This window comes from Camponotus vicinus, unplaced genomic scaffold (genome assembly GCF_025532165.1).
Source record: "Camponotus vicinus isolate PSW18456_S1 unplaced genomic scaffold, iyCamVici1.0 SCAF_3, whole genome shotgun sequence".
NCBI lineage: Eukaryota > Metazoa > Arthropoda > Insecta > Hymenoptera > Formicidae > Camponotus > Camponotus vicinus.
Genome location: NW_028141967.1, coordinates 8040524 through 8064412, shown reverse-complemented (window position 1 = coordinate 8064412; position 23889 = coordinate 8040524). Strand labels below are relative to the sequence as shown.

General features: G+C 30.0%; 1 protein-coding gene and 1 long non-coding RNA gene across 6 annotated transcripts in view; one reads left to right on the top strand and one right to left on the bottom strand.

Annotated features, from left to right (window-relative positions):
* LOC145969172 (uncharacterized) overlaps positions 1-23889 on the top strand; it is a 43709-nt gene that overhangs the window by 9127 nt on the left and 10693 nt on the right. The gene's annotated exons all lie outside the window — the stretch shown is intronic.
* Mocs2b (Molybdenum cofactor synthesis 2B) lies at positions 810-23825 on the bottom strand. The gene is made up of 8 exons (XM_083095055.1): positions 23686-23825; positions 23363-23509; positions 22794-23097; positions 21494-21680; positions 21017-21099; positions 18363-18616; positions 7632-7679; positions 810-978 (listed from the first exon to the last, which is right to left on the bottom strand). Exons 2-8 carry the CDS (start codon positions 23501-23503, stop codon positions 907-909), a joined length of 1089 nt encoding a protein of 362 aa, XP_082951181.1. The 5' UTR covers positions 23504-23509; positions 23686-23825; the 3' UTR covers positions 810-906.

Genomic DNA, 23889 nt, shown 5'->3' with positions numbered 1-23889 from the left:
GGACCGATCTCGATCGTTCGATTACGATCGCTGTATCACATAGACACCGCACTCTTTTTTTCTTTTTCGGCGTTTTCGCAGCTCACCGACGCTCGCACGTTAGCTCGTTTTTCGAATATATGGCGATGCGGCCCGTTGTCGATGCTCAATGTTCACTCACGGTACCCGCACGCAAGACAACTATCCCGGCGTCGCACTGTAACGATGCTAGCGAGAATAGCCTTTTTTTTATATCCCGGAAGGATCCGGCTCGAAGGACCAAAATATATGTAAGTGTCCTCAACTGAGGACCGGTGAAATGCACGTGTTGATTGAATATTTGTTTGAGCTAATGAATCACGACACGGTTAGGCAAATATAAACTTTTATTGTTCTCGAGTAAAGACGAAATTCTTCTCCCTCGTCCGATACAATTGCGTGTAATACAGTCGTTTTCCTTAACTAACTATTGTCGCGCCCTCTATACGATACTAGCGCTCCCTCGTTCTGGCAGGAATTGAGCGCCAAACTCGAATCACAAAATTATAAAATAAAACGAAAAGAAATAAACTATCATTAATTCATGAACATCAGGTAATTATTTGTTAAAGAGATCGGTGTTGCTTCATTGTTAGCATTTCTTGTGTGTTTTTTCGTGATTACTCATAGACATTAGATGACAAATATAGATTATTATGAGGCACGAGAGGTTCTATTTGATCAATGATTTTGCTTATCGCTAATCGAACGATCGTTGCCACAACTTCGTGAAAGAAAGGATCGTGGAGTCGGCTGGACGTAACAAAGAAATTTAATGAGAAAAATTTTTTAGATTTAATTTTTAGATTTAACTATATTTTCGCATATGTATAAAATTATGTGTACTTGCATAACTATATATATTTACATAACTATAATACATAACTCTTATTTTATCTTCTTAGCATATTTGTCTTCTAATTCATATAATTTAAAGTCAAGTTCTGCCATGGAATATGTCTGAAATATGTTCGTCAATGATTATATATGACCATATATATATATATATATAAATTTATATATATTTTATATATACAGGGTGCCCCTGAGCACTACCTCACGCACTTGTGAGGAGGTAGAGCGCAGTAAATTAAATAAAGAAGTCCTATTCCATGTAATGATTTTTGCAATAATAATAGAAATATTAATAATTGAACTCGGACGAATGAGAAAAGCGCTCGACCGCTCGAGCTATAGCACGGCCCACCGTATCAGACATTGTCTGGCGGCGCGTGGCAAAACGTGATAATGGCGATGGCGGTAACCACGGGTAGCAGCGCGCTGTCCCTCCCCTCGCCGCACGCCAGCAGGCAATGTCTGACACGGTGGGCCGTGCTATAGCTAGAGCGGTCGAGCGCTTCTCTCATTCGTCCGATTTCAATAATTAATGTTTCTATTATTATTGCAAAAATCGTTACATGGAATAGGATTTTTTTATTTAATTTACTACGCTCTACCTCCTCACAAATGCGTGAGGTAATGCTCAGGGACACCCTGTATATATATAATATATATAAATATATATATAAATACCATATATATATATATACAGGGTAAGCCATTTTAATTAACGCACGCAATTATTTCGGAAACAAAGCATTTTAGAGAAAAATGTTTCAGACAAAAGTTTTATGGTTTCGAGGGGGCCATAAGATGGTATCATTCGTTTGACCTTGAAAAGTTATTTGAAGGTCACATGAAGGTCACCTTCAATTTCTTAAATGGAACCTACTATTTGTCATTGCATATTCTTGTAGCTTATCTCGAGAGCTTTCCAAAGCACTATAATTAAGTACCTTTTCGTTAAGTACTTTTTGAGTTATGAGGCTTGAAATAATTTCTTAATTTTACATAAACCGTAAAATATCTTGTAAAATATTCATTTTTCGATTATCTTACCTTAATACTTTTACGTACAAAATAATGAGAGGAATCAATTGGTCTAAAGAAAACATAGTTGTTTTGAAGAAAAAATATGTAATTTGCAATTAACAATTCCATATTTTTTCTTAAAAACAACTATGTGTTTTCTTTACACCAATTGATTCCTCTCATTATTTTGTACGTAAAAGTATTAAGGTAAGATAATCGAAAAATGAATATTTTACAAGATATTTTACGGTTTATGTAAAATTAAGAAATTATTTCAAGCCTCATAACTCAAGAAGTACTTAACGAAAAGGTACTTAATTATAGTGTTTTGGAAAGCTCTCGAGATAAGCTACAAGAGTGTGCAAAAATATATAGGGTGTTCCATTTAAAAAAATTGAAGTGACCTTCACGTGACCTTCAAATAACTCTTCAAAGTCAAACCAATGATACCATCTTATGGCCCCCTCGAATCCATAAAACTTTTGTCTGAAACATTTTTCTCTAAAATGCTTTGTTTCCGAAATAATTGCGTGCGTTAATTAAAATGGCTCACCCTGTATATATATATATATATATATATATATATATATATATATATATATATATATATACAGGGTGTCCTAGACCACCCGTACACCCCTTTTCTTTCAAAAACTAAGCATTTTAGAGAAAAACGTTTTCGACAAAAATTGTATGGTTTTGAGGGGAACATAAGATGGTGTCATTGGTTTGATCTTGGATGGCATCGTTAAGGTGAGATCAAGGACACCTTTAATTTCTTAAATGGAACTACCTATTTTTTATTGCATATTCTTATAGCTTATGTCGAGAGCTTTCCAAAACACTATAATAAAGTATTTTTTCATCAAGTACTTTTCGAGTTATAAGACTTGAAATAAGTTCTTAATTTTACATAAACCATAAAATATCTAGTAAAATATTCATTTTTCGATTATCTTACCTTAATACTTTTATGTACAAAATAATGAGAGGAATCGATTGGTGTAAAGAAAACACATAATTGTTTCGAAAAAAAAAATGTAATTCTTAATTGCAAATTAACTCTTCCTGTTTTTGCAAATTAACCTCTTACATTTTTTTTTTTCGAAACAAATTTGTGTTTTCGAAACAATTTTGTGTTTTCTTTACACCAATTGATTCCTCTCATTATTTTGTACATAAAAGTATTAAGGTAAGATAATCGAAAAATGAATATTTTACTAGATATTTTATGGTTTATGTAAAATTAAGAAATTATTTCAAGCCTTATAACTCGAAAAGTACTTGATAAAAAAATACTTTATTATAGTGTTTTGGAAAGCTCTCGACATAAGCTATAAGAATATGCAATAAAAAATAGGTGGTTCCATTTAAGAAATTAAAGGTGTCCTTGACCTCACCTTAACGATGCCATTCAAGGTCAAACCAATGACACCATCTTATGTTCCCCTCAAAACCATACAATTTTTGTCGAAAACGTTTTTCTCTAAAATGCTTAGTTTTTGAAAGAAAAGGGGTGTACGGGTGGTCTAGGACACCCTGTATATATATGTATATATATATATATATATATATATATATATATATCAATATAATATAATAGCCACAATTAAAGATTTATAATAAAAACGAGAAGAATAATTTGTGGCGTTCATACAACCATTCAATTTACAATAACATACAATATAATATATATATACCCATACGGAAAATAATTGGTATTAGATATCCAGTAGATATCCTTCATGGGCACTAAGGATATCCATGAATATACGAAAAATAGTCATTAGAGATGCTATAGATATCCAAATGTCCGCAATTCGAAGTTTCATAGATACCCAGTTAGCCAAGTCTGCTCGAACAGATTTCGTCAAGTGCTTGCTAAAAATTGTCGTCAGCAAAAAGATTACAATTTTGCTACAAGAGTTGTTATTACCTGATTAAGCTGGCAGATTGGCGGCAAAAACCGAGCAAAGCTTGCTGACAAAATCCGACAACAAATTGGCGGCAAAAAGCAAGCGAAACTTGCTGCATTACTTGACGTCAAATTGGCGGCAAAACCAAGCAACACCTGCGCGCACAAAATTTGACGTCAAGTTGGCGGCAAAACCCGAGCAAAATCTGCGCAGGAAAGTCTGATGACAAATTGTCAGCAAAAAGCAAGCAAAGCTTGCTGCATGACTTGAAATTGGCAGCAAAAACCGAACAAGATCTGCGCGCATAATTTGACGGCAGATTGGTGGCAGAAACCGAGCAGAACCTGCATAATCAGTATTTAAGTGCCTTGATTCAATAGTTCCTTCGCTTTCCGCTACGCGATGCACGCTTTCTCGCAATCAAATTTCTGTTAGAAGTAGATATAAAGCCTGCTAGTGGCTATTAATAAAAGATCAAAAGTATATTTCTATTGGTTTAATTTTTGATATCTCATACAAGCCTAATGAGAATATTAAACTGATTAGAATCAACAGGATAAATGGAAAATATCCTATTTGAAGCATAAAGCAAGAGTTTAATTATCATATAAATTATGTCTCAATTTTATAAATTAAATTTAATTATTTTCACAATTTACTTTATTATTAATTTAATTAAGTTGAAATAGAATTTGCTACGTGAGATATAACTACGATATAACATTACATTTCATAGTTATTTATGAAAAGAAAATTATAATTTACCAATAAAACTTATTCTGTAATATTAAATTTTATTGCACTTTGGTCAAAAGCAGATCATGCTCGGTTTCTACCGTCAATATGCTGTCAGATTGCGCGCGTGCAGATCTTGCTCGGTTTTTGCCGACAATTTGACGTCAACATGTCAGCAAGCTTTGCTCGGGTTTTGTCACCAATTTGCTGTCAGGTTATGTCAGCAAAGTTTGCTAGCAAAACACGAGCTTAATGCGGACACAGATGGCTATGGATTTGGTGTGGAATTTTGATTAAATTTGCTGCCAATTTGCACGCAATTTGTTAACATTTTGCTTACTGGGTATCTACAGGATATGTAAATCAATATCTTGTAGATATTCGTACAACATTTAATGGATATTTATATAGATACATTTATTATTAATATACACTACTCAAAAAAATTAAAGGACCAAAAAATTTTAAAAATTTTTTGGGTCATTTTTGAAGCGCTGTAACTTCTAGACAAATGATCGTACAAAAACGAAAGAAAAAGCATTTTGAAGCTTGAAATCTCTAGTTTACAACCCTTACATTGAAAATTTTTTTGGAGCTTCCGTCGGAGAGCAAACAAAAGAAATATGCCGAAACAAAAATTTTCGAAATTTTGTTTCAACTTTAAAGGCATCCACGGACTTGAAAAAATTTTTTTGGACTTTTTCAATACCAGGGTCAGAAAGCCTGATCATTTAGCTTTAATTTGCTTTTTGAATGAACTCTGTACGACCATTTGTTCCGGAGATATCGACGATTGAGTGAAAAGTGACCATTTTGTCTTTAATCTCTGATATCTCATGAACCAATAACGCTACAGGAAATCTAAGGACGGTTTTGAAAACTTGAATAAATTCTCTAAAAGAACTGTTCATTGCGTTTGAAAAAAAAAAATTTTTTTCACCTCTCACATTGGTTTGAAAAAAGTACAAAAAAGAGACTTTTTTTGCTTTTTCAGTGAAGCTACTGCACTTTTGCAAATAATCACAAAAAGGCTAATGTTTTCAGGTTTTTTTTAAGCTTAATGTATCCCCAATAGCCCTGTAAAATTTCAAAGCGATCGGTTGATTCGTTTTTCTTTCCCGAATGATCAAACTTTTGAAAAAAATTAAAGGAACACGTTTATCACCCTAAAACATCAATTAATGATTATCGACATGGAAAAAACTTTTTTTTTCCTGTTTTTCCTCTACGATTTCACATTCATCACTTGTGAAATTTCGAAAAAAAAAAAGAAAAATTTTTCTAATTTTTTTTTCATTTTTTTATCAAATTTGACCGCCACCATTAGCATTACCTACAGCGTACCACGTGGAAACTAAATGATCAGGCTTTCTGACCCTGGTATTGAAAAAGTCCAAAAAAATTTTTTCAAGTCCGTGGATGCCTTTAAAATTGAAACAAAATTTCGAAAATTTTTGTATCGGCATATTTCTCTTGTTTGCTCTCCGACGGAAGCTCCAAAAAAATTTTCAATGTAAGGGTTATAAACTAGAGATTTCAAGCTTCAAAATGCTTTTTTTTCGTTTCTGTACGATCATTTGTCTAGAAGTTACAGCGCTTCAAAAATGACCCAAAAAATTTTAAAAATTTTTTGTTCCTTTAATTTTTTTGAGTAGTGTAGATACATTTACTATTATGTATTGATATTTATTTTTTGCATGGATATTTATTCTATCTTCTATGATACATATATGGCGGAATTCGCCATCAAAAAAAATTAATCGCCTGCTTAATTTTTGGAGCTCTGGGGCTCTTCTCACAAAAGAAGAGATACGGCTATAACAGTCTTCGAGCTAATGCGCTCTTCGACCGATAAGCCATGACTCGCGGGACCAGTGCCGCGGCCTCATATACTGTCTTAGATGGATCTCACTTTCGGGTTAGACGTTTTCCTTTTCGCCACCTAGCAGCAAGGCGTGAAACTCGTGGAAATGTATGAATATCTGTTGGATATCTTTGGTAGCCTCCTGGTGAATATACACTCAAAAAAACGGACTACTAAATTTTAGTAAAATATTTTAACATCTTTTAATGGCAACAAATCAGCAAAAAATAACCGTATTAATATGAAATAAAGCTCAAATTAAACAGTCCTCTTAAAAATTAAAAAAACAAAATTTGAGTTACAAAAAATGTTTTACAAAATGACAAATGCTGAATGAAGATAGACTTTGAGAAATAGAAAACAAATTTTTTTTTAAACCGCTGCATAGCTCAGGAAAATCAGCTCCCTGGTACAAAAATGTTTTTAAGCTTATTTATTTCTTAACAAATCCATATTTTAATAAATTTTCTACCTTTTTTGATAGTTACACCGTTTTGAAGAAAATGTTACGAAATGAAACTATCGTTGTAAAATCTGCAATTCAGAAACAAATTATCATGGAAAACTTTTTTAAAAAAGAAATTAAAGTGTAACTCGATCCAAGATGCTTCATAGAGATAGACAGTCAGATTCAAATTCTTTCCTCAAAACGATATAACTATATCAAAAAAGATCGTAGAAAATTGATTAAAATATGAATTTATTAGGAAATAAATGAGCTTAAAAACCCATACACTTTTGTACCAGGAAGCAAAAATTTTTGTAAAATTTTTGTACCAATTAAAAAAGAATTTGTTTCTCATTTCTCAAAGTCTATCTTCAACGCCCGTTATTTTAAAATATTTTTTGTAAAATATTTTTTGTAACTCAAATTTATGTTTTTGCTTTTTAAAAGAAATGTTCAGACTTTAATTTGAATTTTGTTTCATCTTAATACGATGATTTTTTCGCTGATTTATTGTTATTGAAAGATGTTAAAAAATTGTGCTAAAATTTAGTGGCCCGTATTTTTTGTGTGTGAATGTAGATATATGGATAATATGTGTACATCCAGTGGATATTTCTGGTAGCTACTTAGTGGATATAGATATGTGGATGTTATATATACATCTACTAGTTATCTATAGAGGATATGGACCTCATATAGACATTTAGACATTTATTAGATATCTATTAGATAAATTTTTCCGTGTGGGTATGTTGTACTCAATATTTATAACACTTACTCTTTTTTGGATACGTGTTGAAATATTCTGTAAATTATCTTCAGTTGCCTATAACAAATTTAAAAGATTGTATTATACTACAATTTATAATTAAAATTTCTAAAAGAAACAATTTTAATTGAATAACTTTATGATATTTGATAAAGAGAATACGCGCGCATATTCTTTTGGTTGTCAAAAATTATGTATATATTAAAGACCTCTTTTAATAAGAGTCTCTCTCTGAATACTAAAAAAATGGCGGCTAATTTGTTTTTAATTTTGTTCCTCAGAATTTGTTTGATGTGTCAAAAATATGAAATAAAATGTTATTTTTTTTTAAATTTCGACAATAATGTAAAAGACCCCGCAAATTTTATATGAAAAAAGTGGCTTCGATCAAATTGGCTGAAATTGAAATATGTTGCAGTTTAGGGTAATTATTTACTTATATGGACCACCTCCCGATTTCAATAATCCTCACATATGTTATCAAGGTTATCGCTCCGAGTAATGTTGTGAAGGTTTTAGTCGGCGGTTTTAGTCACTGTTTATTAAAAAGTTATAAACAAAAAATGTCTAATGAATAATATGTAATTTTATGACACCATATATAAACTATGTTGTCGTTTGACATTGTTTACCTTTCTTATGTTGAAATCAGATAGTGGAACAATGATAGGCTTCTATGTTTTTGATATTTCTTATGACTTTGAAAATATTTAAGAAAAAGTGAGTTAGTACAAGACAGATTGTTGTACAGTTAATATGAAATTCTACGAGTTTCTCGCTTTAACAACAAAATATAATGAGTTATTAAACTATTTGTGCGCGAAAAATGTTAAATTTGTAACTTTCTATGCAAAGTGAAGTGTATCCCGCATCACAAACACGGGTTGCGTTAGGTTATATCTTCTGAAAAAGTGAAGCCCCCCGCAGGAGGGCGGAACACACTGTCCACGTATGTACTTTCTAAGATGAAGCAAAGTTCACTTAATTTTGACCGCCATTAAGTGTAAATTTTGCTTCATCTTAGGAAGTACATGCGTAGGTACAGTATGTTCCGCCCTCCTGCGGGGGGCTCCACTTTTGGAAGATATAACCTAACCCAACCCGTGTTTGTGATGCGGGATACACTTCACTTTGCATAGAAAGTTACAAATTTATGTGAAATTATGCAACAATTGACTTTTCTTTCGATAAATGTATTAATGAACTTATGAAACTTCTTTTGTTTATATCTTTTTAATAAACAATGACCGCCGATTAAAACCTTCACACATTATTGAGAGTGATCTTGATAACATATGTGAGAATTACTGAAATCGGGAGGTGGTCCGTATAAGTAAATAATTACCATCTCAGAAATACTGCGTTAAATCGAAAAATGTTTCAGACATAAGTTATATGGTTCGAAGGGGGACATAAGATGGTACCATTGGTTTGACTTTGGTTTGGGTGGCGTTGTCAAGGTCAGGGCAAGATCACTTTGAATTTTTTAAATGGAACCACCTATTTTTTATTGCATATTCTTATAGCTTATGTCGAGAGCTTTCCAAAACACTATAATAAAGTATTTTTTTATCAAGTACTTTTCGAGTTATAAGGCTTGAAATAATTTCTTAATTTTATATAAACCATAAAATATTTAGTAAAATATTCATTTTTCGATTATCTTACCTTAATACTTTTATGCACAAAATAATGAGGAATCGATTGGAGAAAACACATAATTGTTTCGGAGAAAAAATATGTAATTTGCAATTAACAATTACATATTTTCTCTCAAAAACAACTCTCTATGTTTTTTCTTTACACCAACTGATTCCTCACATTATTTTAGCCAGAAAAGATAGGGATGTATGTGGGAGGAAGTCAGACGTGTCTATACGCCCATTTGGTCAACGAGCGACAGAATCCATCCGTGGCAATGGCATCGACGCATATCCTGTGGAGAGAGCATTCACACACTTTTCAGCTTAACGAATAATTGTTAGAAAACAATATTCGCGGACTAGAAAAATATGTGAGGTGCAAGTGACTGGATCGGGAATCGAACCCGAGTCTTTCGCTTTCCGGGCAACTGCTCTAGACCACTGAGCTATCCAGACCTTACACCTAATGCTGCTTTTTAACACAGCGACTCCAGAGCGATGTTGGTATCTCACTCGATGGATACAATGCCGATTGCCATGGAGGATCCTTGAAAGGTCGCTCGCTGACCAAATAAGTGCCGGTGGGGGTATTCGCGTGCACTGCATGCTGGCTTCCGACTGGCCTTCCGTAAGAAACGGCACCGACGAGCACAACGCCGTAGAGTGACCACATCCCCCAAGATCCCTCTAGTAAATACTAATATCCCCACTGTGCCAATAACAGTGGCGGATGGACCCTAAATAGGGCCGTGGCAAGTCTCCAGAAAAGATATGGATGTATGTGGGAGGAGGTCAGACGTGTCTATACGCCCATTTGATCAGCGACAGAATCCATCCGTACCACATTAATTTAACCGAAGCTACTTTTTTCATATAAAATGCGTGGGGTCTTTTTTAATTAATATAAAATATAAAAATGTTTTTGTTAATAATTTTACATATATTTAATATTTTTATACATATATTTCGAAAAAAATAATTTCAAAAGATTAATTTTATTCCTTTTATTAAGAATTCCATTTATTAAGAATTGAAAAAATAATAAAGAGGTAAAGTTAATATGAATGATAATTAATATTAATTAATTATATTATTAATAATGATAATTAATATTAATTAATTATATTATTAATAATAATATAATTAATTAACTTGTTAAAGAATGAACCGACGCTCGTGAGTGGGTAGAGCGCAGTAAACTGAACAAAAAAGTTTATTCTTTATCATTTTGCAATTTTTGCAATAATTATTGAAATGATAATTAAAAAGGATTGGCAAATAAATGCACGTTCCGTGCAGCTAGACGATGAAATGTGTATTCTAGGCGTGGCAACAGCGAGTGTCGAACGGCAGTGAAAAAAGAAATGCACGACGAAACTTTATGACACTCGCCATTGATATATCTAGAGAACACATCTTATAATTTAGGCGCGTAGAACGCGCGGTAATTCACTAATCCTTTTTAATTAATATTTTGATAATTATTGTAAAAATTGCAAAATGATAAAGAATTTTTCTATTCAGTTTACTGTGCTTTACCGCCCAATGTTGATCCAATCTTTATCAAATACCCTGTATATACAGGGTGTCCAATAATTTTTTGCACATTCGAAATATGAAGGTTGGCTCAAATTATGAAGAAAAGTCCTCTACTGTTTCGCGATCTTCGCAATAATTAGTAAGAAATTAATTAAAGAAGATCGGCCAATCTGCGTGAGTAGAAACGTGCGATGAGAAAAGCCATCATCCCACTGTAACTTGATACTAGGCGCGCCGCGAAGCGATGAACGGGGCTTACTCACCAAATAATGATATTTAAAATTAAAGTTGGATTCGAAACAAAAATTTTGTTTGTATTATATAACGTAATCCAAACCAAATTTTAGTTTTAAATCAGAAATAGGTTTGGATTAGGTTATATCTTCCGGAAGTGGAGCCCCCGTAGGGGGGAAGGGGCGGAACCCACTCCGTTCACGCATATACTTTACAACGCGAAGCGAAGTTCATCCCACAATTCATGTATGGGTGGAAAATTGTATGCGTGGACGCAGTGGGTTCCGCCCCCCCCCCCCCTACGGGAGGGCTTCTCTTTCGAAAGATATAACCTAACCCAAACCTATTTCTGATTTAAAACTAAAATTTGCTTTGGGTTACATTATATAACACCAAATTTTTGTTTCGAATCCAACTTTAACTTTAAATATCTTAGAAATTATAAGAGACCGCCTATTAAGTTATAAGGAAAAGTTACTCAGGATCATGTCCTTGATAATATATGTCAAGGTTAAAGTCATACATGAGTCATACAATGAGTCATACATTGTCTTCTTTCCGTATAATTACCCAAACTTCTTAAATTTATAAAAAATTTTTATTATTTATTAATGTTATTATTAAATATTTTAAATGATAATGCCAAATATTTAACAACTTCTTACTAGAGTTCCGTTATTTTCGTTCTTATAATCTTTTCATCAATCAACACAAAGGCGCCAATGTCCAGACTCTTATTAAAGGATTTCTAAAATATTGTGTGTATGCACAACACACACACATACACACACACACGCGCGCGCGCGCGCGCGCGCACACAAGATTTTATTTTAATCACTTCAGACTGTTATCTCATAAAATAAGTAAGATAGCCAAAAATGTTGCATATAAAAGTTTCGAGGGGGGACAAAAGATGGTACCATTGGTTTGACTTTGAGTGAACTTGCAAAGGTATGGATGTCGACAATGTTTTTTAAGTAAAATCCCTTATTCTCCATTACATAATCTTCTAGTTTCGAAAGTTTTTCAAAACTATTATTATAATAAAATATTTTTTATTAAGTATCTTTCGAATTATATATTCGACTTGAAATAATTTCTTAATTTTATGTAAACTATAAAATATCCCGTAAAATATTCATTTTTCAATTATTTTATATGAATACTCTTATGCACAAATAATGACAGGAATCAATTGGTATAAAAAAACATCTATTTTTAAGAAAAAATATGTGATTGTAAATTACCTACTTTTTTACATGTTAATTGTAAATTACATATTTTTTCAAAAACAACAATGTTTTCTTTATATCAATTGATTCCTCTCATTATTTTGTGTATAAAAACATTAAGGTAAAATTGAAAAAATTGCATATTTTACGAGATGTTTTATAATTTATTATATAAAATTAAGAAATCATTTCAAGTCTTATAACTCGAAAAGTACTTAATAAAAATACTAAATTGGAGTGTTTTGAATACCTCTCGAGGTAAACTACAAAAATATACAATGAAAAGCAAGTTCTATTTTGAGAGAGAGAGAGAGAGAGAGAGAGAGAGAGGGAGAGGGAGAGGGAGAGAGAGAGAGAGAGAGAGAGAGAGAGAGAGAGAGAGAGAGAGAGAGAGAGAGAGAGAGAGAGAGAGAGAGAGAGAGAGAGAGAGAGAGAGAGAGAGAGAGAGAGAGAGAGAGAGAGAGTTGACCTTCATATGACCTTGGCATCCAAAATCAAACCAATGATATTATTTTATATTCCTCTTGAAATCTTTAAACTTTTGTTTGCAACATTTTTCACTATCTTGCTTATTTTACGAGATAACAGTCTAAGGTGATTAAAATGAAGCACCTTGTATATATGATGCCAGGAGAATAAAGTTTGAATTGCAGATGCAAGGAGATAAAGCATCATACCTCTCTTTCTCAATTGCCTATTCTATCTTCATGAGATGACACTATTAACCCTTTGCGCAGACTAGATGAAAACATCAATAAAGACGAAGGAAAAGAAGGAATAGAGGATTCAATTCTTTTGTGAAAGATTGGGCTTTGGGCTAACAACATGGTTCCGAAAGAAAAACTGTTATGAAACTGAAGGATATGCTTCGGATACGAGACGGATGTAATATACCGCGACCAAAAAAATACTTAAAAGACATGCGACAATAGCAACATGGAAAGAAAGGTTAAAACAATCAGAGTCAAACTGGCAAGATGTAACAAATAGTAAATGAATTAATAAAATATAAAATGGAGAGGGGGGGATATAGCTATAATACAAAAACTCACTTTTTCCCATCTCACATGGGAAGGCGCCGGGACAATAGAAAGAAGATAATATAGTATACTATAGTATAATATAGTATAGTATACAGTGGTTATAAAGACAATAGAGAACTACACAGAGTATGATTCTATGTAAATAGTAAGACAAGAAAAGCAGAATTGGAGTTTGAACCAGTAAGCGAAAAATTAGTAAAACTAAGAATGAGGGGAAAATTTAATAAAATTAAAAGTTAATAAGATTTAATAAGATTAAAATTTAATAAAAATACAATTGTATAGGTAGCACAAAAGAGGACAAAGATGAATTTTACAACAAATATTAGTGGAACTCTATAGGAGGATAAGCAAACACGATACATTCATCTTAGCGGATAACTTCAATGTGAAAAAGGGAAGAGAAGAATAGATAAGGAAAGTAGCGGGGAAATACTCGCTTCGTAATAAAACAAGCAAAAATGGAATAAGATTATGTCAACTAGTAACGAGAATGAGCACTACGGATTAAAGATTTAAAAAAAGCTGAAGTTATCAACACAGAGCCACCAATATATAAGGAATATGGAAAATCCTGGAAAGCAGGTAAACCACAAATAGACCACATACTAATCGACAAACGACACACTACGTCGATACTAGATGTGAGGACATACAGAGGAGCGGATTCGGAATTTTAATGGACTTTAGGAACTTTATAGTGAGAATTATTTTCAGATTTAAAATACTCAATATGCAAGGGAAGAAAAGACAAAAAAGAAGCAAATGGGCTACACAAAAACTAATATATGAATACGAAGGAATGATACCAGAAAGCATTAAATAGCACTCTGTTCCAAATGGAAAATGTTGAACAGGAATGGAAACAACTCACAAAAAGAACACTAGGCAGTGGAATCATCGATTTCGCACAAACTGAAATATATTATAGTTCCATCCTTCACTAATTCGTCGTAAAATAATACGACCCACCTCTCAAATATTCGCGAGAAAAATGTTTAAAAATTACACGATTGTTATGTACCAAACGAAAAAGACAAATTTTCAGGAAGCGATGTAGCGTAGTGCATGAGGCGCATAACTAACATCTTGAGTATTGCTGGTTCAAATCTTTTGAGATTTTGACTTTTGAAATTTTTTTTAATCTACATTGAAACGAATTATTGTATTATATATTTTTATTATTTTAACATATAAATTAATGTTTTAATTATAAAATTATATTTAAAACTCATCTTTTTATTTATTTGCTATGCAATGAGAATTATAAATAATAATTATTATTAATCAATTTTATTTTTATGCAATAAACATTTTACAAAAAGGAAAGTAGACAGGAAATCAATAAGAAAATTTATATCTCTTTTCATAAAACTCATTGTATATAAAAAAGACTTTTATTTTTAATAATTAAAATATATTATTCATGAAAGCATTTAATCAATCAGATTCACAAGAGTACACGTTTTAGGGTTTAAACAAATTGTAAATAAAATCTCTCTCTCAATGAGTTTTAAATATATCAGATTCACAAGAGTACATGTATTAAGGTTTAAATAAAGTATGGATTTATATAAATTATAAATAAAATCTCAATGAGTTTTAAATATAATAATTTTATAATTAAAACATTAATTTGTATATTAAAATAATAAAAATATGTAATATAATAATTCGCTTCAATGTAGATTAAAGAAAAAAAATTTCAAAAGTCAAAATCTTAAAAGATTCGAACCGTCGTTCGTGGTATGCGGCGTATTAGTCATGCGCCTCATGCTACGTTACGCCGTTACCTAAATCTAAAATATATCTTTTCCGTTCGGTACATAACAAGCAAGTAAATTTTTATACACGTTTTTCTTGTGAATACTTGAGAGGTGTATTATGAGGGTCGTATTATCTTACGACGAATTAGTGTAAGGATGAAACTATAATATATTTCAAGTTGAACGAAATCGATTCTACTGCCTGGTGTTCCTCTTGTCAGCAGAGTAATGGCCAAAGCGATAGAGGTGATAGAGAGAGGGAGAACAAGAGAGATGAAGACTGGTTTGATAAAAAATAATCACTATTGATAGAAGAAGCAAGACAAAAAGAACCCATACAGCACAGAATATTGCAGCAATATTATTATTATTGTTGTAACATTGCAGCAACATTGCAATATTGCCGCAATATTGCAACGTTCTGTGTTGTATGGAAAGACTCAATTACTGGAAATATGAAGAAGATACATAAGTCCATATTCTGAATCCTCTTTTATCGATAAAAAAAGATTCAGAATATGGACCATAAGATCTGCAAAAAAAGGATGCCGCCAAAAAATGATAGAAATAGAAAAACTAGAATTAGAAATATAAAAGACTTTTATTTAGGAATAAAAAGAGTAAAATATAGAATTTAAACCTATAATTTATGGCCCATATCCCGAGTTCTCTTTTATCGACAAACGTGCCTCTAAAAGTGGTTCGTAGCCAATCAGAAAGCTTATAAGCCACTTTTAGAGACACTTTTATCAATAAAAGAGGACTCAGAATATGAGCCGTATGTATATACAAGAACAGAAGGCAAAGTCATAACAAATGAAAAACAAGTTATCGAAAGATAGGCGGAATACTTCTAGAAACTACTAAAAAGGAAAAAAAACACTAAGAAATAAAAAGAATGAAGATCCACAAATTTATGAAGAAGACGATAGGCCAAGCGATAGTGAGATCGAAGTTGAATTAACATATTAGTTAAACTACACAATAAAGAAGCAAAAGAAAGCTCCAGGAGAAGACAATAGCTAAAGAAGCAAAGATAAAATATAGAGGAGCAGCAACAAAACAATACATAAATTGGAAAACAATACATAACATCTTATGTAGAATATAAAGAAAGAAACGGATGCCAGAGGAATGAAACATATGTATCATGGTATCATATGTCCAATATACAAAAAAGAAGACAAACGGGATTGCAACAACAACAGAGATATTAGAGTTGGGAAGTAATGCGTTACTTGTAACGTCGTTATCGTTACTTTTTTTGGGAACGATCGTTATTTTTTCTGTCTATAACGATATCGTTACATTAACGAATTTAACCGCTATTTTAGTTATATCTGTTTAATAAATCAGCATGAGCAGTTGTAATATTGAATATACATAGTTACATAGTAAGTGCTTATCGATGTTTTGATTCTACATGATCAATGATAGAAATCAACGATTAGTTGTAACAATGTGAATGTATTCAGTGGCACGACCGTTTACTAAGTGATTAAACAAAGATTAATCAAATTTTATTGCTATTTAATCACTATAAATAAAATATGTCTATCTAGTCGCTATAAATAAAATATACCTATGACATTAATCAACTCAATCATAATTTTGTAATTCTTGATATCTTGGAAAAGAAAAATCTCTCTAATTGAAAAATTTATTCCTATTGCAAAATATCTTGCAAATATTTTGGAAAATTATATATGCGTTTTTCTGTACTAATAAATCTAAAATTTCTAAATTACAAATGGAAAATTCAATATAAAAAATATTTTGGAATTCAATATGGAGAATAATTTAATTATCAAATATAGTAAGAATAATAATTATATTTTAAAATAAATTACATATTTAATTTTACTATTATAAAAAGTAACGAAAAAATAATGGATTGTTACTTTCTTAGTAACGGTAACGGTAACTTTTTACGAAAAGTAACGGTAACGGTAACGCGTTATTTTTCTGAAATAACGTTTCAACTTTGAGAGATATTACCTTCTTAAGAATACTGTATAAAGATATTAGTAAAAATAATACATACAAGAGTGGAGAAACATGCAAAAAACTAACAAGCGAGTATCAATGTAGATTCAGAAAAAAATCAATCCACAATTGATCAATGCTTTGTGTTAAGGTAAATACTAGAGAAATACTATGAGAAAAATATAGACATACGTTATCTATTTATCGATTTTATTTAAGCATTTGATAGCATTGATAGCATAAACCTACCAAGAATCTATGACAAGGATGGGAATTAGCAAAACTATCCAAGTTAGAATGACATATATAGGCCACAAAGGTAAAGTAGCCTTACAAAAATGTCAGAGCATTTCAAGATAGATGCTAGACTTAAACGGGGGATATATTGTTAATGTTGCTTTTTGGTGTTACAGAAGATTATAGGAGAGTTAGACAAAAGAAGCATTATACACAAAATCACATAAATATGTGTATATGTGGATGACAGCGATAATAGCGATAATCTCAAGGGACGAGATGAAACTAAAAGAATTATTCCTAAAGTTGGAGGAGAGGATTGAAGAAATGGAATTGAGAATAAATAAGATAAGATATATAAAACTTGCAAGAAAGAAAACAAATGTGAATAATATAAAAATAGAAAGATACAGATTTGAAAACAAATGACTGACAATTTCAAATATCTTGGAACAATCATAAACAAAAACAAGGAAATAAAGGAAAGATTATAGGTAGAGAATAGATGCTATTATATCTTCAAAGGATTTCTCACATCCAAATTGCTGGAAAGAAGAAAGAGCAAAACTAATTTATATAAGATTAGAATAATATATAAAATGCTAATATGACCAGTAGCTGTGTACAATGTAGAGGATGATCTCTTTGAATAATAGAGTATTATTGACTTTTGAGAGGAAAACAATAAGGAAGATATTGAATCTGTGAAGAGAACAGAGAAACAGATGGCACACATACATAATACACTATGAGATTGATCAATTAATAGAGGGAATAAGAAAAAACGTAATAAGATTTATAAAATCCCGAAGACTTGAGTAGTTGGCACACGTTGCAAGAATGGACGATTAAAAAAGATCAAGGTTCACCAAGGGCTGTAGCACCATCATCATCAACATCACCATCACAAATGATGATGGTGTTGATGGTGATGATATTATACATACTAATACACACACACACACACACATAAAATGTATGTAAAATATATGTATAGATTGTCTTTTGGAATATATATAACTGTGAATTAAAATATGCAAGATAAAATTTCTTATAATACCCAAAATTCCTTGTATTCTGGTGATATACTTTCTAAATATAATATTCTATCTTCAATATTTTTTAATCTCTTGTAAATATCTTTAGGCACAGGTTTATTAATCCTTGTTATACTTTCTATTGTGGACATTCTATCATCCAATACAGAACAGCAATTACTGTTATTATTATTATAAGTAGTATTATTTATAGTTGCTTTGGGTAAAATTGATTGATCAATTGTTTGAGGTCCCCATGTGTTTAATACTCTGTGAACTGAAAGTAATTACAAAAAAATTATAAATAAATAAATAAATAAATATATACAGGGTGTCCTAGACCACCCGTACTACACCTCTTTTCTTTCAAAAACTAAGCATTTTAGAGAAAAACGTTTTCGACAAAAGTTGTATGGTTTCGAGGGGGCCATAAGATGGTAGCATTGGTTTGACCTTGAAGAGTCATTTGAAGGTCACGTGAAGGTCACTTCAATTTTTTTAAATAGAACATCCTATATATTTTTGTACATTCTTGTAGCTTATCTCGAGAGCTTTCCAAAACATTATAATTAAGTACCTTTTCGTTAAGTACTTTTTGAGTTATGAGGCTTGAAATAATTTCTTAATTTTACATAAACCGTAAAATATCTTGTAAAATATTCATTTTTCGATTATCTTATCTTAATACTTTTACGTACAAAATAATGAGAGGAATCAATTGGTGTAAAGAAAACACATAGTTGTTTCGAAGAAAAAATATGTAATTTGCAATTAACAATTCCATATTTTTTCTTAAAAACAACTATGTATTTTCTTTACACCAATTGATTCCTCTCATTATTTTGTACATAAAAGTATTAAGGTAAGATAATCGAAAAATGAATATTTTACAAGATATTTTACGGTTTATGTAAAATTAAGAAATTATTTCAAGCCTCATAACTCAAAAAGTACTTAACGAAAAGGTACTTAATTATAATGTTTTGGAAAGCTCTCGAGATAAGCTACAAGAATGTACAAAAATATATAGGATGTTCTATTTAAAAAAATTGAAGTGACCTTCACGTGACCTTCAAATGACTCTTCAAGGTCAAACCAATGGTACCATCTTATGGCCCCCTCGAAATCATACAACTTTTGTCGAAAACGTTTTTCTCTAAAATGCTTAGTTTTTGAAAGAAAAGGGGTGTAGTACGGGTGGTCTAGGACACCCTGTATATATATATATATATATATATATATTTACAGGGTGAGCCATTTTAATTAACGCACGCAATAATTTCGGAAACAAAGCATTTTAGAGAAAAATGTTTCAGACAAAAGTTTTATGGTTTCGAGGGGGCCATAGGATGGTATCATTGGTTTGACACTGAAGAGTCATTTGAAGGTCACGTGAAGGTCACTTCAATTTTTTTAAATGGAACACCCTATATATTTTTGCACACTCTTGTAGCTTATCTCGAGAGCTTTCCAAAACACTATAATTAAGTACCTTTTCGTTAAGTACTTTTTGAGTTATGAGGCTTGAAATAATTTCTTAATTTTACATAAACCGTAAAATATCTTGTAAAATATTCATTTTTCGATTATCTTACCTTAATACTTTTACGTACAAAATAATGAGAGGAATCAATTGGTGTAAAGAAAACACATAGTTGTTTTTGAGAAAAAAATATGGAATTGTTAATTGCAAATTACATATTTTTTCTTCAAAACAACTATGTGTTTTCTTTACACCAATTGATTCCTCTCGTTATTTTGTACGTAAAAGTATTAAGGTAAGATAATCGAAAAATGAATATTTTACAAGATATTTTACGGTTTATGTAAAATTAAGAAGAAATGATTTCAAGCCTCATAACTCGGAAAGTACTTAATGAAAACTAACTTAATTATAGTGTTTTGGAAAGCTCTCGAGATAAGCTACAAGAATATGCAAAAGCATATAGGGTGTCCCATTTAAAAAGTTGGAGGTGACCTTCACATAACCTTGACAACGCTATTCGAGGTCATAATAATGTTGCTGTGTAATGCGCCACATAAAACCCTATAACTTCTGTATGAAACATTTTTTTTTTAAATGCGTATTTTTCGAAATATTGAGGGGTTTCCACACTTTTGCTAAACCCTGTATATATATATTTATTATTATTATTATTATTATTATTATTATTATTATTATTATGAATATGTATAATACAGAATTATTCATTGAGCATTTACACATGCTTTTATCTTTGACATACAAAAAAAGAAAGAAAAAGAAGAAACAGATATTAATATTTTTAAAACATTAAGACGTAACTATAATTATAGAATTTAATTATTGTAAATAATTTTTATATATAATGAGAAAAAAATTTAATTAATTTAATTTGATACAATCTAGACTTATATAAAAATTTAAAAAAAAATTATATTAACATTAAATTATAAATTAAATTATATTTATAACAACTAATGAATTAGCATTAAACAAAACTGTATATCTGTAGAAATGAATAAAAAATAAAAATATATCTGTAGAAACTAGTAAAAATTAAAATATATCTAGTAAAAACTAATAAAAAATAAAAGTAATAAAAAAATTAAAAAGAATAGAAATAAAATATATACTAAGTAAATATCATAATATATATCAAATAAATATCAAAATCATCAAGTAATTTTATATTACCTCTCACATGACTTTTGGAATCTTTGCATCGGACAAGAACAGCATCTACTCTTGCACAAGAATTTTCATTATCATTTTTTTCACTGTGAATATTTAATTAATTAATTTATTGTTAAAGTAGTAACTAGTTATAACAATTATACTTAATTTAGTTATAGTAAATTTACATAAATATATTTTAATATATTTTAAATAGCAAACATCAAATTTCAGTTAAATAATAACAGGAAAACAAGATATTCTTAGTTTTCAAAAGCAAAAATAAATTTTTAGTTTGATTTTGGTTTGAAATTTAAGTTCATATCAAGATCATTTTAGAATTTATCAATTAAAATTCATATCTTTTATCATATATTTTTATAGTCGATATTATTTTTGAAATAATGATAAAATTATGAATTCTTTTACACTGTTTAGTTCACATGATTATTAGTTATACATGCAATTTTCGCATGTCAATAATAATAATGAACGAACCTGTGGCAACAAAACTCTTGCACATTTAAAGTATTTACTTGCTGACGTTTTCGTTCAATGAATGATTTTATCCTACGATTCAATTCCTCTGAGTCCGCTTGAATTTGTACAAGATTTGGATCAATAACAATTTTATCTACTTCTTCATTTATACTTGCAGTCGCCTTAACATGTTCATTCTTCACAGCTATAGATCATATAATATTTTCTTTAATATATTATTATTAAACAATACTAATAAAAGTATATTACATTTAACTTTACACACATGTAACATATTTCATCTAATATTATGTTACATGTTATATTACATCACTTTTAAGACTTCTGTGACATTATTATAATAATATTGAATTTTGATCAGAAGCTAAATTATATGAATTTTTTTGCAAAATATGTTGATATTAATTAAATTTTTTGTATCCTATTTATATATATATATGGATTAATAAAACTTCCAGAAACTTCCGTCATTTTGCATTAGTAAATGCACATATATAACTTATCTGCACATATCTAACATTTCCAACAAAATTAAACTTATGGTAATTTATGATGATTAAGATTAGAATTAATTATTAATTGACGAACTAAAAAGTTTTTTAGTGTATTTTATTAATTCATATTATCTAATATATATATATATATATAATAGCATATAAAAAACTAATTTATTTCAATATATTTTGCAGGAAGTTATATGATTTTTCACTTTTGACATTTTATTTCAATATGCTGTTAGTGAGTTATTAAAAGCTTTAGATTACACAAAATAATAACATGTTACATCTTTAATTAAAGTTATATTCAATTAAGGAAGGTCAAGATGCAAATAATTCTTAATAATTAAACAGACTATTATAAACAAACGCAAATATTCATATATGCAATAAATATTAAAAATTTATTTTTTCAAAAATTGATAAAATCTTTTTTTAAAGAAATAATTTACTAAAATGCTAAAAATAGAAAATCTGTGAAAAAAATAAATTTTAAAGGTTTTAAATAAAAAGGAAAAATATCTTTATAACATAGATACGATTTTTATAACGAGATATACCTATATAAAAAGAGATTGATAAATAAAAGTAAAATTTGCATACAAGCACACATTGTAGGAAAAATTTAAATAAAAGTAAACAAGAATTAGTACAAATATAGATGATACAATATTATTGCTGTAAACTCTAGTCTTTTTCTATTTATATAATATAAATATAACTCAGAAAATATAGTTGCATGCATTTTAAAAGATATACATATTTCGGAAAAGTTCAAACATAATAAAAAAATTATTTACTATTTATCCATGTACACTCTTTATTTTCTTTCCATTGTGTTTCTCCTGTTTCATATACTTCTTTTTTCCAAATAGGCACCGAAGCTTTTAATTCATTAATAGCATATTCCACTGCTTTCAATGATTCTGTTCTATGAGGAGAGGAAACTGCTATTACAACGCTTGCTTTAGATATTGGTACTTCTCCAATACGATGATATATAGCAATGCTTTCTATATTCCATTTTGCACGAATTTTGGTACAAATATTCATCATTTCCTTCAAAGCCATTGATTCATAGGCTTCATATTCTAGCTTAATTACCTAAAAAATCGAAATTGATTTTAAGATCACAACATTAATTTGTACTTTTTTATATTGCTTTTTTCTGATAAAACTAATCTGTAAAATCCTAACAGAATAAAATTTCTACTAAATTAAGATATAAAAGAGATTGAAAATAAGGCACATGTAACTTTACACTAAGCAGATAAATTATAAATATATTAAAATTTATATACATATATAAAGTTCATTATAAACAAATATTTAAAATTTTACATTATTTTCTGCGTGTAATATATTTTACCTTTTTATTTTCAAAATTATCTCGAGTGATCCCAATAAAATTAGATATCGCTCCACAGTTAGGAAATGTTACTAGATCTATGATTTCTGCAATATTTAATTCATCTTGCTGTAATTTGACAAAATTTTTTGACGTTTCCATATTATCCTAAAAAAATTTAAATAATATAATAAAATTTTATCATTTTTATTGTCATATTTAATCTGCTCCACTTAAATTTTGTTAAAAGTACATTTATTATAATTATAGTATATATTATTATTGGTCTTTTTTTATTTTTTTAAGGAGCGGGTTAAATTTGACATTAATATTATTATACGAACCTCCACTGAGTGGTGGAATAATTGCAATTTTATCTTTTTCTGATAACGTGAGAATACTATTTGGAATGACAAATTCCTCGTTCACAGCTAATATTAATTGGTTACGTATTGTTTCTAATTGAAAAGTATAAATAATTTGATCAAGAAGATCAACAGCGGATAATTTTCTCGGAATATAAATTTGACATTCCTTATTTCCAGTTA